This window comes from Abrus precatorius, unplaced genomic scaffold, assembly GCF_003935025.1.
Source record: "Abrus precatorius isolate BTA unplaced genomic scaffold, Abrus_2018 Scaffold5, whole genome shotgun sequence".
NCBI classification, from domain to species: domain Eukaryota; kingdom Viridiplantae; phylum Streptophyta; class Magnoliopsida; order Fabales; family Fabaceae; genus Abrus; species Abrus precatorius.
The window spans coordinates 2,002,771-2,021,302 of NW_020874395.1; the positions used below are offsets into that span (position 1 = coordinate 2,002,771).

The following is an 18,532-nucleotide window of genomic DNA, read 5'->3' on the forward strand; positions in this document are numbered from 1 at the left end:
AAAAAAAGGTAGTGTACGTTGGCAGACAAGTTGAAAGACTCTTAATATGGCGAGAGTGAGGTGAAGGTGACAGAAGGAGAAATAAAGGAGTAAGCACCAAAAATGTCTTGAAATATGCTAACTGGATCGACCCTTAATTAATTCTTCTCACTGTTGGTGTGACAAAACATGATTGTCATAAAGTCAAACCCACAGTGTATGTCATCAAGTTTGCTTCTACTAATTGTGGTTTATGTTAATTGCAGAATAATTGTGGGTTAAAAGTTCCATCTATGAACAATTAAGTTACAGATTCATTTATCAAGTAAATGAAATTTCAAACTCTAATATTTATGGATAGACCACCATATACTAATTAATTGTTGGGTTTTGATACTTATGCTATTGCATATAATATATGTCTAATTTCTGACCATGAAGTATTACATTCTTAACTTCTAATAATGGAATGTATAGATACAACTTGAAACAATTCAAATATCAGGTTTTATAATTAATTACATTCTTTATACTTTTGTCAAACTAAAAAAATTCTATGCAAAAAGGTTTATAAGTTTAATTACAAAATAATAAAATTCTATTATGAATTTATAGATATAGACAATACGTTGAACTATATCAAAATTATCTCAAATTTTTGTTTTTTATTTATATACAATTTCTTCAAGCGTATCCATTAAAAACTTTTATGTGATTATAGCAGTGTCTTTGACATATTCTAGTTTGTCAAATTGAGCTTCATTTATGGATGTACATGAGACAAATTTATCTATGTTTAATTTGACTTGATCAAGACCATTCAATAATATTGGAATATGACTGAGTCGATCCGATTCATAAACAAAATGTATTAATTTTATTATTATGTATAACTAAATTATAAAATTAATGAAGTATAAAATTAAAATTTGGGCATACTTTATATTGTATATTTAAAAACAAATATCAATATAAAAATAATATCATAATATGAAAAATATTATTTATTAAAAATTGAAATATTATTACTTGATACATGATTGCTTAAAAGTATAAATAATAATAATAATAATAAAAACACTGGAACTTAGATTGAAACAACTCAATTCTATCCTCAAAATATACTGAGTTTAATTTTGAAAATCTAATAGGTTAGACCTTATAAACACCTAACTTCAATAATAACTTTTTTAACCTTATCAAATAATCCTTCAATGACACATTTGCTAAACCTTCAACATTTTCAAATTTCAACTAAAAAATGTGCCATGCCCAATCATAGATCTTCTGGAATCTTCTGAAAATGAAAGGAAGGAGAGAATTAAATATTATTTCATTTTTCTTTTATTTTGACCAGAAGTTTTTTTTTTATGTTTTTTTAAATATCCCTCCAAGTTTTCTTCATTACATTAAAAATTCTTATTTTTCTATGTCTTGTAATGATTACTTCCATTTTTTTTTACATAACCAATCAAAAGATTTCCATTCTTTCATCTCTTTTCAATTCCCAATATCTTACTGTGGTTGTTTTCTTTTTTATCTCCATTTCTTCTACCTTTCTTTTTCTATTCCTATCCATTATTAAAGGTTTGACGCACCAAGCAAATTTGAAAAAGTAAAATTTAGACATAATAGATTTTTTTATGTTTTTATTTTTTATAAAAAAAACTATAATAAAATATGTTATGTATGCTCGCAGTGATTCTTATATCATCGAACTCATTTAGATTGTTAACTTTTAATAAATGGAAGTAGGAATAGAATTTGGAACAATTTAAATATCACTTCCAATAATCAATTGTGTTATAAAACTTCGCCAGTAGTCTTTAATATTTGTTCAACTAATACTCGAACATTTGACTTCTATCAATCTTGAATATATGACATAATCTTGCATAGTACATCTTTAATTATTACTCAAAGACTTCAGCTTAATCCTTTAATTCTATTGCTTTCTTTCAACCTTCTCTAGCTTCCCTAAAAAACCTATGTATCTACTCCAATCTTGGTCACATCTTAGTTTATCAAATTGATCTTCGTTGATGATTTTCTTAACCTTGCTGAAGAATCCCTCAAAGACAAAACTGATAAACCTTAATTATATTTAATTGAAATTTTTGTTCCATATAAGCCAAAATAACCTATAAAATTATCCCTACCTATAAACACAAACATATATGCAGACACACTATATATATCTCTCACTTAATTTACATGGGTAATATTTTAGCAAATTATAATTTTAAAAACTTAAGTTTAGTATAGTATAGTCTCTCACTTAGAAGCATATATGCACCAACATAATTTTTAAAAACCCTACATTAACGATTACAAATATTAACTATATATGTGATCGACAAGAAAGGGAAGCCACCTTAAAATGCATCAACATTAGCATTTCCTTTGTTGAATTGACAATATAGGCTTTAAATTAGTTTAAAATAAAAAATATTAAGCGCAAAATCTAAACTCAATCAAGCTGAACATGTTTTAATTACTTCACACTAAATTTGATAGGCGTTTGACTCATAATTAGTAATTGCCCGAACATAATTGTCAAAACTTAAATCAAAAGCTTGTAACAAAAAATTTGATCCTCTAGTAGAAAGACTATACTATGCTAAACTTACTTTTTTTTAACTTTGTCATAAAATTACAAAACAAACAAAAAAAATACAAAAAATTGAAATTGGATTATCCTTGATGAGTTACACTCCATCATAATTGGTCTCTTTTCATAATAATCAAATATAACTTAAGTAATTAAATTCTTCTTTTGTAAAAGATATATGTGATTAAAAAAATAACTCTCGACTCTAAATTTGCATAGATTTGAGCTATTGCTTCCATAGCTGGAAACCATGACCATTGTTCAACATCAATATTTCTATGGGAACCAACCCAACCTCTGGTCACACTTAAGCACACGAACCTCTTTGTCCAACCAGACTCAAACTGTGACCTTCGAAATTGTTCGACCTCATCTCATTAATTAGGATGAGATTTGTTAGATTAGTGATTACTATTAGAATACTCCTTTATTAACGGTTCTCATTAAACATTGCTAATAGAGGAGTAACCCATTATTATTAGTTTTTATAAGAACTATGGTAAATTTATTTTTAAATGCACTCCTTTATTAGCAATTTATTTAAATTAAAAGAATATATATGTATATGTATATATATATATATATATATATATATATAATATTCTTTATTAGTGATTCTCCGGAAAAGTGTTTATAAAAAGTATCGTACTAAATATACTTTAGCGATTATGGTATACTTGCCAATATTAGTATGCTAAAAAAAAATTTTGTGCAGTCGTACATATATAATTGCTTCTTTCAATATGGAAGGAAAAGTCGCCTTCAAATTTATGACATGCATTTTATTTCACTACTTGTTCCACTTAGTGGATAATGATATTAAATACATTAGTTTTCGACTATCAATTTTGACATTGAACTCCAACTTGTTGACAAGTGTTGTGCAAATATCTCTACACCAAGAAAAATTCCAAATTTCTATCAGTTAGAGAGATTAATAATTTGTGAGTTTTCTGATAACCATAAGACTTTTCTATGGAATTTTATAGGCCAAAAGTAATATCATACTCATAATCTGTTGACCTTTAACCTTAAATTTATTTAGTATTTCATATTAAGTCGATGTCATATTTATTGTACATCAACGTTTTCATGAGCATTACTATCAATCTTCTTGTAAAAATCTAATGTTTTTAAAGCCTTAATATTTATAAATAGTAAATAATATTGTTGCCATCGAGCATTGTTTTTAGGTTGTTGATATTTCTTGTCACTCGTTCTCTAAATTCTTAATCAACTAATTAATGTCATGTCCTAACAAATAGACAATTTTCTTAATTTTTCTTTGCCCCGTAGACAGTATACACAAGTTGTGAACAACTAATAAACGTTAAAATACAAGCTTTTTTAGTTATAATTTAATTATTTATGACAAAGATTGTATTGCGTTAGCATCAATATAAAGCAATGATATATCTATTATTTATTAACTTAATTTATGCCTTTTGTTTTTGGCTTGATATCTACAAGTATAGCCATCAGACGCTACTTGAGTAGCCTATTTATACTATAATATCTTAGACTATATGATTTAAGTTATAATAAAATTTAATCTATCAGACCTTTGGTTTATTTGATTCTTAACTACAGGTGGTAACGAGTAAATTACTTGATTGGTACTTCCAAATTTACCTTCAAACAGATACAAGTATGGGTACATGTAAATATTCACAAATTTTTATAGAGATGAGTGCAAGTATGGGTATCTAAGTATTCACCTCATCCTATATCTGCATATATTAATATATATATATATATATATTATTAATTATGCTACTTATGGGAAAGAAGTCTTAGCCCAAAAGTCCATGATGGAAAAGAATTAAGATTAATACTTAATACTTTATATATTCAGCTAAATTCTCTTTATAATTATTGACAATTATGTAATTATATAAGTTAACTCCATAACTTACCCTGTTGAAAGTTGTGTTTTAAGGGTATGACTTACAAAAAAATATCTAACTTATTACTTTTCGTAGAATTTAGAAATTAAATACAACTTTCATATAAAGGTAAGTCTTCAACAAGTAAACCTAAAATTCTATTATAATTATTATTGATATTTTTAATTATCTTTGTTCTAATTTCATATAATAATATTATTTGAATAATTTTTTACGTAAAATGGATCATCTAAGAATTTAAGAAAATAAAATAAATAAGAATCTAATCTACTTTTAGTTTTTAGTAAGTTTTTGTAAATGCATTTGCAAAATTTTGGTTAAAATAAAAATTTTACTATTTATTTTGTGTAATTTCATATCTTATATTTTTTACTCAGTTTAGAAATTTTTTTATAGGTATAATTATTTTACGTAAATTCTGTTGTATCCTTAAAAATTTTCAGGATATCATATAAGAAAATTTTTAACTAATAACATATATTTAAATAATAATTATTATATTTGTTATATTTGAACAAGTTTAAGAGCAGTTGAGTCTTCAGATAAGATCAGGACGCAATCAAAACTAAACAAATTAAAATTTAAAAATAAAATAATAATATTATAATATATTTTTGATATTCTTAATTCTATTATTATTATTATTAATTATTTAATTATTATATTAATATATTATGATATAATTATTTTTATTTATAATAAATAAAAATTGCTTAAATATAAATTATATTTTATTCAAAATTTAAAATCTATAAAAAAATGATAGAAAAATAAAGTAAAAAATTTAATATACAATATATATATATATATATATATATATATATAAAATAAGACCATATAACAAATAATATAAATAATATAATTTTAAATAAATTATTGTTTTTTTTAACTTATCATGTATTTTATTTTTATTGATATAAATTTATTGGATACCGTGCCCATAAAAAAATTATATGGTATCATAGCATACATTATTATTTTATTTTTTTGAATAGACAAATTTTTTATTTTAAATTTTTGAGTATTATCTTTCAATTTATAATTATTTATTTTAAAAATTTTTCTTATGCAAAATAGAAGGTTGAAAAATTGTGTTACTCAAAGAAAAGAATGCATATTTAAAGATATAAAAATCTATCTAATTAAATTTATTTATAAGATTAACATAAAAATATATTTACCAATAAAGTAAACCATAAAAATAATTTTTTTAATAAAAAATTTATTTACTATTTTATATCATTTAATTAGGCTAATATAATTTAATTATTACATAGTTAATATAAAACTTAATTATTGTTATGTACCTATATGTTTTAGATTTTATTGATATTGCTTGACAAAAGTAATATGTAAACTTAAAAGATAAGCATTCATTTGAAGAATTTGATTTTGACAAAGAGGTAAAATAGCCTAATTATATCTATTATTTTAGCTTTATAGTAAATAATTAACTAATATTCTTTTTTCTTTAGGTATTTGAGAGTGACAATACATGATTCTCAAGTTTATGAGTTGGTTCTTTTTGACATCTTGAAAATTATGTGTGAAATTTTACTTATAATTTTTAAGTACTGTAGTTTAAAAAGTTGATGTATTAAAATATACTTAATAATTGTGATTTTTGAATACTTATTTTTTATCTATGCATGAATTTTCTTCGAAAGATACATATCAAACTTTTATATTATTATGCTATTTATGTAAAATTATATAAACATAATTTTTTATAAGTGTTTTTTTTTCTTAAACAAGCACGGATAATAGGAACGAGTATAGATATGTGGGTACTCGGAATATATGGGTATGAAAATTAAAATTACTACTCACACATAGGGATGAAAATAGGTCAAGCCGCCTGACCTGATCAGGGGCCTGTGAACTGGCTGGCCTGACCTGATCTTTTTAATAAACAAACCAGGCTTAAGCTTTTTTTAAGGTCTGTTTAAGTAAATCTGTTTATAAAGTCTGTTAAGCCTAACAGGCTGGCCTGTATAAATAAATAAATATATATATATATATATATTATATAATTTAAAAATAAAATTGTCAAAATATATTTAAATAATTAAGTTATTTAATAATATATTTTTTATATTCTTAATTCTGTTATTATTAAATTAATATATGATGTTATAATTTTATTTATTTATAATTATAATAAACAGAAATTATATTCTATTAAAAACTAAAAATATTTATACATGATTACACTTTTTAAATAATAAATTTACTTAATAATAAATTATTATATTTATTATATTTAAACAATTTAAAGAATAGTTAAGTCTTTCAATAGGAATAAGATGTAATCAAAACTAAACAAAATAAAATTTAAAAATAAAATAATAAAATTATATTAACATATTTTTTATACTCTTAATTTTATTATTTAAAAATTATATTAATATATTATGTTATAATTTTTATTTATTTATAATAAATAAAAATTGCTTAAATATGAATTATATTTTATTTAAAAGTAAAAATTTATAAAAAAAATGATAACAAAAAAATAATAAAAAACTTATTATAATATATATATATATATATATATATATATAATCAGACCATGTAGCAAATAATATAAATAATATAATTATAAATAAATTATATAATAATATATATTTTTGTAACTTGTACGTGTTTTAATTAAATTATTAGTTAATTTATTGTATCAGTAATAATGTTTATATTACATTAATGTTATAGTGTAGTTAATTTTATATTTATTTGCTAATTTAAAATAACAAATTAATAAAACAAATAGAATTAAATATTTTATAATTATTTTTTTAATTTAATAGTTATTATTGTTTTCATTATATATATATATATATATATATATATATATATATATATATGTAGATAGATAGTACATTGAGTTTAAATTTTTATATTAAGTTTTATCACATATTTTTTAATTAAGATAAAAATTTAGAAATATAAGTTATTTTAATTTAAATATAAATTTTAATAATATTTTCTATGCTCATATGTTATTTTCCTACATCTATGAATTTTATAATATAAATATTTTTTATTTACAATTTTTATAATGATGATATTTATTTAATTTTTAAAATATAATAATTTTTTTAACTGATTCAATAAGTTTTGTAAGTGTTATTTTTTGTTATCAATTTTATGTGTTTATTGTAATTTTATTTATTAAATATAAGACGTCTTTATACAAATAAAATATAATTATCATAAAAAAAATTAAAATATTTAATAATTTTATAAATTTAAATTGAGAAAATAAAAATATAAAAAATTTATAATATGAAAATATTTATGATTAATGCTCAGATAATATTTTAAAAATTATTTATAAAATTGTATAAAAATTATTATAATTATTTAATAATTATCAATAACACAAATAAACATTTGAATATATGTAAAGTAATTTGATAATAAAGTAATTATATTTTTATTAATATTATTCAATAACAACAATCTTGATAAATTTTTAATATTATACAAATTTTATTTTATTTTTTTATCTTTTCTTAAGCAATTTTATTGGTATAAAATTATAATAAAAATTTTCATTGATTGTATTCACTACATCATAATAAATCACAAACCTAGCACAACCACATAGTCACAGCAACTATCGCACTTATTTTTTATTCTTATTTTATTATTATTAATATTTAATTATTATATTAATATATTATGTTATAATTTTTTATTTATAATAAATAAAAATTATATTATATTTGAAACTAAAAATATATATATACAATTACAAGTGTTTAAAAAATAAATTTATTTAATTATAAAATTATATTTGTTATATTTAAACAAGCTGAAGAAGAATAAGATACGATCAAAACTAAACAAATTAAAATTTAAAAATAAAATATTAATATTTTTTTAATAAATTTTTCATATTTTAAATTTTATTATTTTTAATATTTAATTATTATATTAATATATTATGTTATAATTTTTTATATTTATAATAAATAGAAATTGCTTAAATATAAATTATATTTTATTTGAAAGAAAAAATTTATAAAGAATGATAAGAAAATAAAATAAAAATTTTATTATAATATATATATATATATATATATATATAATCAGATCATGTAGCAAATAATATAAATAATATAATTATAAATAAATTATATAATAATATATATTTTTGTAACTTTTACGTATTTTAATTTAATTATTAGTTAATTTATTAATTCATATATAATATATAAGTATATATTTTAATTTATTGTATGAGTAATATTTTCTATATTACATTAATGTTATAATGTAGTTAATTTTATATTTATTTATTAATTTAAAATAACAAATTAATGAAACAAATGAAATTAAATATTTTGTAATTATTTTTTTAATTTAATAATAATTATTATTGTCATTATATATATATATATATATATATATATGTATATATTGCATTAACTTTAAATTTATGTATTTTTTAAAATATAATAATTTTTTGTAATTGATTCAAGAAATTGTGTGAATGTTATTTTTTTTTATCAATTTTATGTGTTTAATGTAACTTTATTTGTTGAATATAAGATGTCTTTAAACAAACAAAATATGTTTCTAAAATAAAAGTAAAATATTTATTATTTATATAATTTTAAAAAATAAAGTAAGAAAAATATAAATATAAATTTTATTAATATAAAATATTTATAATTAATACTTAAATAATATTTTAAAAATTATTTATCAAATTAGATTAATATTATTATAATTATTTAATAATTATTAATAACAGATAAAAATTAGAAAAATATATAAGCTAATTTAATAATAAAATATTTATATTTTTATTAATATTTTTTTTGTAACAGACTTTGTTAACAGGCTTTAACCCAGGTTAGACCAGACCTAAAATAAAACTTTTAACAAATAACAGGTCAGGTTCAGGCCTAATAATTATATTACAGGTCAGGCCTGTTTAGAGTAAAGTCTGGCCTGTTTCCATCTCTACTCACGCAGAGATGAGACTAAATATAAATATTTTTTTAAAATACAAATACAAGAATAAATATTATATTACGCTATCTATTCTCTACTTGTTGTCATCTCTATTTTTAACTTTTGTTAATTTTAAATTTTGATGTATATTAGTTAATTTAGTTTTTAATGTAAAAAACTAAATTAAAGATATTGGTCAAAATTTTCAAACTAAACTAACTGATTTGATAGTATATAAAAATGACAGTGACTATTACTAAAGTCAATAACTAAATTTATATTAATATTGACTGGGTGTGTGTGTGTTTAATATAAAGTAATATTTTGGAATAGCTTCTAGAATAATAGGTATTTTTAGAGATTATAATTTTTTTCCCCCGAAAGCTGCGCATCCAGCAGATTGTTGAGCCCTTCAATATAAATATGTACATTTACTTTTTAAATTACGAAATTTTTATGTTAATATTTTAAATGTTAACTTTCAGAGTAAATATATTTTTGTTCAATATAAATATTGATTAAAAAAATAAAATCAAAAGCTAGAAAAACTATAAGAATACAAACATTTAAAGTGCATGCATACGTAGACGTACAAGCACAATGTTTTAATATTATTCAACAATTTAAATAAAACATAGTTTTTATTAATTTAACTGTTAAAATTATAAATACTTATTATCTTATTTAATTGTATCAAATTTTATAAATAATAATAAATATATTATATTTTAACTAAAGATTTTGTGATAAAATTACGTAATAAAATATACTCAATGATGCAAAAATTATTTTGACTTACATCAGCAAAAATAAATTTTGTTGTTGAGATTAGAGACGTGCTTTAAGAGAACTTGGACTTATGTTTGCTATCATAAGTTTATAGAGAGACCTTAAACTTGATTAGTCCAATACGATCACAAATAATTGTTATTGTTAGACATTGATTTAAGAGCATGGACTCAAGGTTGTCATCATAGGGGGCACATGCCTAACCTCTTTAATATTCTGATAACCCTTTGGAGTTTAAAGTCAAAATCAGCAGCTTGATTAGGATCTATGGATCCATGGAAGAACCCAATCAAAGTAAAAGTTCTTTTCTGCTGTTTACCCACTACTACTAGTTAAATTGATTAACCTAGGTTGACCGTTGACATCAAGGTTACTCTATACCAAGATATATGACAGATTAAACAAAGTATAAAGTTTATGTACAGTATTATTAGTGTGTTTAATTATATTGTTCTTTGATTATTAAGATTAAAATTTTATCTTGATAATGTATATTGATATTTTAATGTTAGCTTTTATTAATATTTAGATTGTTTAAGTAAAATTGAAATTAATAAACGAAAGGTACATTTTTTATATCATTCCTAAATTTTATACTTTTATAAATTAATGTACAAAAAAACTAGTTAAAATTAGAGTGAACTCATTTCAACAGCTTTACTTTAATGAATAAGGTAGATGTTCTGCTCTAAATTAAATATTGGAATCGAATTAAGGAGTGTTAAAAGAATTCTGACAAGACAATTCTTATTTGTTTCTCTCTGGTTTTTAATTTTTAATTTTTCTTAAAAAAAATTTAGAAAACTGTTTTTTAAAAAATTTATGTTAACAAACAACTTTTATGATTTTTTATTTTTAAAAAGAAAAAAATATTTTTAAAAACAGAAAACAAACCAGCTCTATTAGTAAGAAAAATTTAACATTTTTTTCTCGCTTAACACATCAAATTAGCACACGTCTTTTCTTTATTTATTTTTTGCCCGATCACATTTTACTTTTCATTAACTAGACATGAGAGAAAGGAAGTGAAATAAATAAAATTTTATTTAATCAAAAGTTGAATTAAGTATCATAACTACAACTGATCTGAGGGCATGACTATTTCCTAATTGATCACTTAACCCTAGCAATTAATGTGGTACTGTGTGACCTAAACCAAACAGTGATTTTCACTTGCTACTTGACCCTTGCCGACTGAATTTCACAGCGAAGAAAGCAAGAAAAAATTTGAATTTTCTTCTTTGTTAGTCTTATCAAGGTCCCAAGGAAGCATTATTAGCATGTTCATTAAAATTAATTCTATACGTCGTCAAAATTATCATGGCATGTCTTAAGCAGCTTCGTTAATGAATCCCGCGAGTAGTTAAATGTCCTTTGACATATTCATGGTCAATCCAATCTAGTAAACAAAGACAAACATTAAATAATTTACTATTTCTAAGCACATTTTTTTTTTTTTGTCATTAGTTTGTTCTTTAGGAAAACAAAACGGTAATACTAAATTGATTTTTTTTTAAATAATCAATGATAAAGAATATTGAAAGTGTGTTATTAACGTTTCTAATTTTTAATCCCAAAAAGTATACATTACTAATTTACTAATTAATTAAGTAGAACTAGAATACTACCAACACATTATTTTAATATATTTTAAGATTATTTATTTTTAAACAAATATTGATTTATGAAACAAATGTTTTAATATTTAAAAATTAATTAATCATAAAAGTAAAACATATTAAAAATAATGTCTCTAGCATGTCTATATTTAAGTACAAACGAGTGTAAGTTATGACACATTCAAAGGCCATGGGCCTAAGTATGGTTGCCAACTCTTTGAAACGCCATTCACAAAATTTATTATGATTGTCAAAGTAAAAATAGTTTGGGGTGGATTTGGTTTTCCATCACGAAATTGCTTGAACCAATTGTTTAGCATCGCCATTTATGATCATACATTATATTCATGGTCTGGATCCACGAAGGTCAGAGCGGTCACTTGATTAGCCAAGCACCAACTCGATCTTGACTCTTGAGTCCCCTTATATACGAAGATATCGATCATATTGATTCATTATGAACATATATTTAATATTTATCACACCAATCACAATAAATGAACTTACAGGCTTTGCCATTTGAAAGTTGTGCACACATAAAATTTCTTAATATAAATGAATTAATTTTATGAACAAGGTAAACGCACGTACACCACCTAGTAAACAACACAAATGGGTTATTGTCCACACAAAATCACCCCTTTTAATAACCATCCCACAAGATAAAGCAAACTCACATTAGGCACGTAATATCATATGAAACTTACTTATCTCTCTCTATCGATGAATTATTTAAGTAAAATTATTTAGTTCGTAAGAGAAATAATTATGAATAATAAGTATAATTATTATATATATATATATATATATATATATATATATATTTTAAAATAGTTAAGACTACAAATAATTGTGGTATCCAAATTTGTAAATTTAATATTCATAAAATGAGAAGTGTTTTTATTATATATGTTCTTCAACTATATATGTATGTGTGTGGTTAATAATAATAATAATAAAGAATCAAATGGTAACGTATCATACAATTAATTAATGAACTTATGGATAAGTAGTTGTCTAATTGAAAGAGAAAGGGGTGATTCAATGAGAAGGATGACAATCCACAACTATTCACAAGCATAGAGAGAAGGACACAATAGTAGTAATATATGTGAAAGCTTTGGGTTTTCTAGCTAGCTAGAGTCACCAGCTTAATGTAATTAACATTGATGGTGTTGGGGGTTTAATTAGAGGCTTTAAAAAGTGAGTAGATAATAGAGGGTTCCCAGTGCAGCCACATTGAATGCCCCCACGCGGTTTTGAGAGGCACAACAAAGAGAGAAGAGGCATTGCTCCAATGCTCATGAGCTGACTTTTGCCGTCTTACTCCTTAAGAGTTAATGCTTTTGCTGTCAACTTTTGACTATTTGGCTCTCTCTTTTGTTTCAGTCAGCGTCCCTTCACACACTCATCACAATCCCCTTTTTTTGCACTATTTATACACCCTTGCTTTTGACTCTTGCATTAGCATCTAGCAAGTAAGAGGAAAAGAAAACCACAAAGTGAAGAACTAGAGATCTAGGATATATATATATATATATATATATATATATATATATAGCTAACTATATAGGAAAGGTACAAAGGAAGATGGGAAGGCCACCATGTTGTGATAAAGAGGGTGTGAAGAAAGGACCTTGGACTCCAGAAGAAGATATCATATTGGTTTCTTATATACAAGAACATGGTCCTGGAAATTGGAAGGCTGTTCCCACCAATACAGGTTGGTTGGTTATAAATAAATCTTAAGCTTCTACCCTTTTATCTGAATTTGGTGATTTTGTGATGAAGTTGGATATTTAATTTCTTTGTCTTGTTTTTAATTTGGGGATATTATGTGATTCGTTCAGCCATGTGATCTGAAATAGTACTCTCTCTTGATTTTGGGTTTAATTTTCTTTCAGGGTTGTCAAGGTGCAGTAAGAGTTGTAGACTTAGATGGACTAATTACTTGAGGCCAGGAATCAAACGGGGTAACTTCACTGAGCAAGAAGAGAAGATGATAATCCATCTTCAAGCTCTTTTAGGGAACAGGTAAATTCATCTTATTATGGCTTCAAGCTCTCTTTGCCTTAAGGACCTAGTTACATGGAACTAATTAGTAGCAGATAAATATTTAATAACATATCTTAATATAAAATTTTACTACTTTTTATTTGTAAGTTCTTTGAGAAGGTAGCTAATTCCTTAATCCTTCCTTTGGGCTCACATGTTAGTTAAACTGAAGCACATTGATTACGATGCAGATGGGCAGCAATAGCTGCTTACCTACCACAGAGAACAGATAATGACATAAAGAACTACTGGAACACTTATTTGAAAAAGAAGCTGAAGAAATTGGAAGCAGGCTGTGAAGGAAGTTTTGGACATAAAGAGGTTTCAGTTTCTCAGCCAATGTCAAGAGGCCAGTGGGAAAGAAGGCTTCAAACAGATATCCACATGGCTAAGAAAGCACTTAGTGAAGCTCTCTCACCAAACAACACACCTGCCTTATTATTACCTGAACCAAATTCAAACCAATCTAATGATAACAGTGTCTCCTTCTATAATTCCACTAAACAAGCAACACAATCTATAAGCTATGCTTCAAGTGCTGATAACATAGCTCGTTTGTTGAAGGGATGGATGAAGAATGCACCAACAAAAGCCTCACGTGCTGCCTCAGCTGTGACTCAAAATTCCTTCAATAATAACTTGGCTGGTGCTGACACTGCTTCTAGTGAAGGAATAACAAGTGGGGTGGCAAAGGGAAGCACAATAAGCAATAGCGTTGAATTGACTGAGACTTTTGAGTCCTTGTTTGGTTACGAGTCTTTGGATTCTTCAAATTCTGAGTTCTCACAATCTCTCTCACCTGAGGCTACTCTTTTCCAAGATGAGAGCAAGCCAGATGCTACTGAAACTGATCAAATTCCCTTTTCTTTGCTTGAAAAATGGCTTTTGGATGATGCTAATTGTCAAGAAAAACTTTGCTTCTAGATCGGTTCAATTTGTAAGGAGTCATCTAAAACTTTGTTTTTCCTTAGTTATATGAGACCAAGTCTGATTCAATCTCTCACTTTGGTCTTCAACCCTTTTGGTGCTACCAAGTGTATATTCCAATCCATTATTAACAATTATTATATTATCATATCCTATAATTAGATGCCTAACTGGAAATGTTTGTTTCTCTTTGTGAAAAGTTCTGTGGTGTTTAGATTTTTCTTCTTCTTTCTTAGTTTGTTGTTTCGTTCTTTTAATATTTTTTTGAACGTGTTTGTAGAGATATCTAATAAAAATCTCAATATACTAGGATATTAATGTAAGTTATAAAATACTATAAAATTTAATATATTAATAATATTAAATATTACAATTTTAAATAAATATTTATTATTTATTATTTTTATTGTATGTCTTCATCATACGTTCAAAAAAATTCTTTTAGTTAAGAATTAAAAGTTTGATAGACTAATACTACCTAATTTTCGCATGACCCAGTCTATTCTAGTTTAAGCTATTTTTTGATCAGATGAAAATATATGTAATGATCAATGTTAGCTCCATGGCAAGAAAGAAGTATGTAATAATACAAATTTAGAGGTAGAATATTAATTTATTTTAATTTTAACGTACTGTAAATATAGATTTATTTATATTGTTAATTAATGAAATGTATTATAAATATATTTTATATATTAATTATTATAAAAATAAAAAATTAATATGATAATTTGTAATTAGATATAGTGTAAGAAAATATTTACACTGTATATTTAAATTAAATTTATATTAATTGACTAGATATTTAGTTTATGTACAATAATGTTCCATTACGTTTGTGTTTTGAATTTTATTTTAATAATTTATGTTAATTTTAAATATAATTGTAGCTTATTGAGAAAAAAATTAATTTTAATTTTAAAAATATTATAAATATCTTAATTTTAACGCCTATTACGATTTTAAGATTCAAATGTTGAATTTTTAAATCTTTATTAAATTATTTGTTTGTCATTAAAATATTTTAAATATCTTTTTTTATCTATAGAAGAGGTGCTTTGCTTTTTTTTTAGGTAGGATTATGTTTGAAGTAAGCTAAAAATTAAATTTAAAAAAAATGAAATGATGTTAAAATAAAAATATTGATAAATAAAATATTTTAATTATTTATTATTTTTTAAGTAACACATATGCTCTTTATTGAAATTTTATTTTTATAATAAAAAAATATTTAACATATATTAATTTAATTATTTATTTTTCAAATGTATTTTAGTTTTATAATAATTTTCTTTATTATTATTTACCTGTGCATTATACGAGAAATAAACAACGTATCTCAATAAGGAAGAATTTGTAGATTGATCAACTTCTTTTAAGAGTCTCATCTAATAAATTTTACACATAAGGATTGCTCTTTCTTAATTAGGACCATTTGTATATGTGTTTATATGAATGTAATTTGTAATACATCAACCGCATGTTCTGTTACTATATAACTTTGTGCAGTAGATCAATCATATAATTAAAATGTATTAAGTACTTTTTAAATAATGGTTATCGTATTCAAACTTTTTTAATAATTTAAACATATATAATTAAAAGATTGTAACAACAGTTACACTATCATCAATTAAAATTAAATATTTCATTATATTCAAGAATTATTTTACATAATCAACTAATTTTAACTTCTTTGATACTACTTGTTTTTATTTAAAAGAAATAACTTTATATATATATTTAAAAATTATAAGAAATAAAAATTTATTTTTAAATACATTAATATATATAAAAAAATTATACCCTCATTTCTGATGAGGTTTGTGTTGACAAAGTATTTATTATTTACCTTTATAAATAAACACATTCATTTATTTGATATACAAGATACCAATTAATAATATAAATATTTCTATAATATTGTATAAATTTACAACATGTAATTATTTTTTATTGATCTTTATGAATTAAATTATTTTATTTTATAAATAGGATGAGAGACAGTATTTTAAGAGAAAAATGTTGTCAGAGTATTCTATTATATACTTTTTAACACACTCTTTATTATCTCTTTATCTTATATTAATTTTCATTTAATACTAATGTATATATTAAAAAATAATTAATTTTATTAATTATTAATTTAAATCTTATTTATAAAAAATAAAGATCTAATTCACTAAATTTAATAAAAAATAGTTATATATTATATATTTATATTCAATTTTAAGAACAAACATACTATTATAATTAGTATCTTATAATTAAATATATCTATATATATAAATAAATAATTAAAGTGTGAGTATATTATTAACACAAATCATATAATAAATTAGGGTATAAAGGAATCTAACAAATAATGTATTTGAAAATTGGACCAAAACATATTAGTAATTATTTTTTATAAAATTTCTTAAGACACTATTAAAAGTATTGAAATTATTATAATAGCTAAATAATAATTAATTTTAAAGTTATTTTAATTGTTAATTGGCAAATAAAATTTATGTGACAAATAATTTGAGATGATAAAAAAATATTTAAGTGACAACTAATATGAGATGAAAGAAGTATTAATTAAAATTTATTTACAAAAAATTATGTAACTTTACTTCTAATTTAATAAATTATATTAATAATTTTATAATTTTATAATTTTTAATTAATAATAGTGTGAAAAAAAATTTCAAAAAGTGTTGTTAGTATGATATTTTTAAAAATAAACATAACTAATAATTATTTATTATAGGTTTTTTATTTTACATTAAATATATGTATAAAATTATTTTTTCATGAAAAATATATTTTTAACTTTACTAATACACGTGCTTAAAGGCATTCATGTTTCAAAACCCTTCACCGATATATTTGTTTTTGTCAATGTGGAGTGCTGGAAAACTGAGTGTCTAATCGAAAATCACTCATTTATAAAAAAGAAAAGAAAAATTTCTTGTAAAATGTTAAAAATTAATAAAATAAAATAATATTACACAAATATTCTTCATGTAACACTATCATCCTATTCAAGAAAGCTTAAAAAATATATTTTCTAGTAATATATTTTAAAATAATATTATTTTAGTAATTTATTTTTAAAAGTGTACTTATTTATTTATTCAATGATAGGGAGAAGCAGTGATAACTAATAAGAATAGAAAATTTAATGTTGTTTGCTAACAAGATAAACATAAAAAGATGTAAAATTGCATATATAGATAGAATCGCAAAACAAGAGATTCAGAATAAATTTTGGTTATTAAATTGAGATAAATAATCTCCATTCTCACATTATATATATTTTCTTTAATAATTTCTGATCCACTCATTTATGTGGATAGCAATGGTAAGAACTGAAAGGCCATAAATGGTGATGTGGTCAATTTTTGTTTTCAAATTGTGAAATTTTATAGTTTTATTCTGACACTACAAAGGAACATATCCATGCTGTAAAGGAATAGAGAAAAGCTTAAGCCCCCTTCTCACAACTCTTATACCATCGTGGGCAAGAGAATAGAAATTGAATCTGTCTTTCTTACAAGTATGGGACCATTTTTTTACTATATATATATAGTAATATTAAACCTTCTTCCCAACCCTACATTCCTACACCTATGACTCTATGATGCAATGCTATAGGATTTGGGAAAAAGAGCTTTTAGGTCAAATATTAACCT

The 18,532-nt window shown here is 22.7% G+C and overlaps 1 protein-coding gene across 1 annotated transcript; it reads left to right on the top strand.

Annotated features, from left to right (window-relative positions):
* The first annotated feature begins 13,456 nt into the window (after window positions 1–13,456).
* On the top strand, window positions 13,457–15,067 carry LOC113867753 (myb-related protein 306-like). Its single transcript, XM_027503205.1, has 3 exons — window positions 13,457–13,593; window positions 13,775–13,904; window positions 14,117–15,067. The coding sequence occupies exons 1-3, from the start codon at window positions 13,461–13,463 to the stop codon at window positions 14,847–14,849; spliced, it is 996 nt and encodes a 331-aa protein (XP_027359006.1). The 5' UTR covers window positions 13,457–13,460; the 3' UTR covers window positions 14,850–15,067.
* Window positions 15,068–18,532: the final 3,465 nt, after the last annotated feature.

Bases quoted from the DNA above. Each gene is read 5' to 3' on its own strand.
- LOC113867753 (XM_027503205.1), top strand. From the start codon at position 13,461: ATGGGAAGGCCACCATGTTGTGATAAAGAGGGTGTGAAGAAAGGACCT. The intron at 13,594-13,774 runs GTTGGTTGGTTA...ATTTTCTTTCAG, and splicing joins GGCTGTTCCCACCAATACAG to GGTTGTCAAGGTGCAGTAAG. The intron at 13,905-14,116 runs GTAAATTCATCT...ATTACGATGCAG, and splicing joins CAAGCTCTTTTAGGGAACAG to ATGGGCAGCAATAGCTGCTT.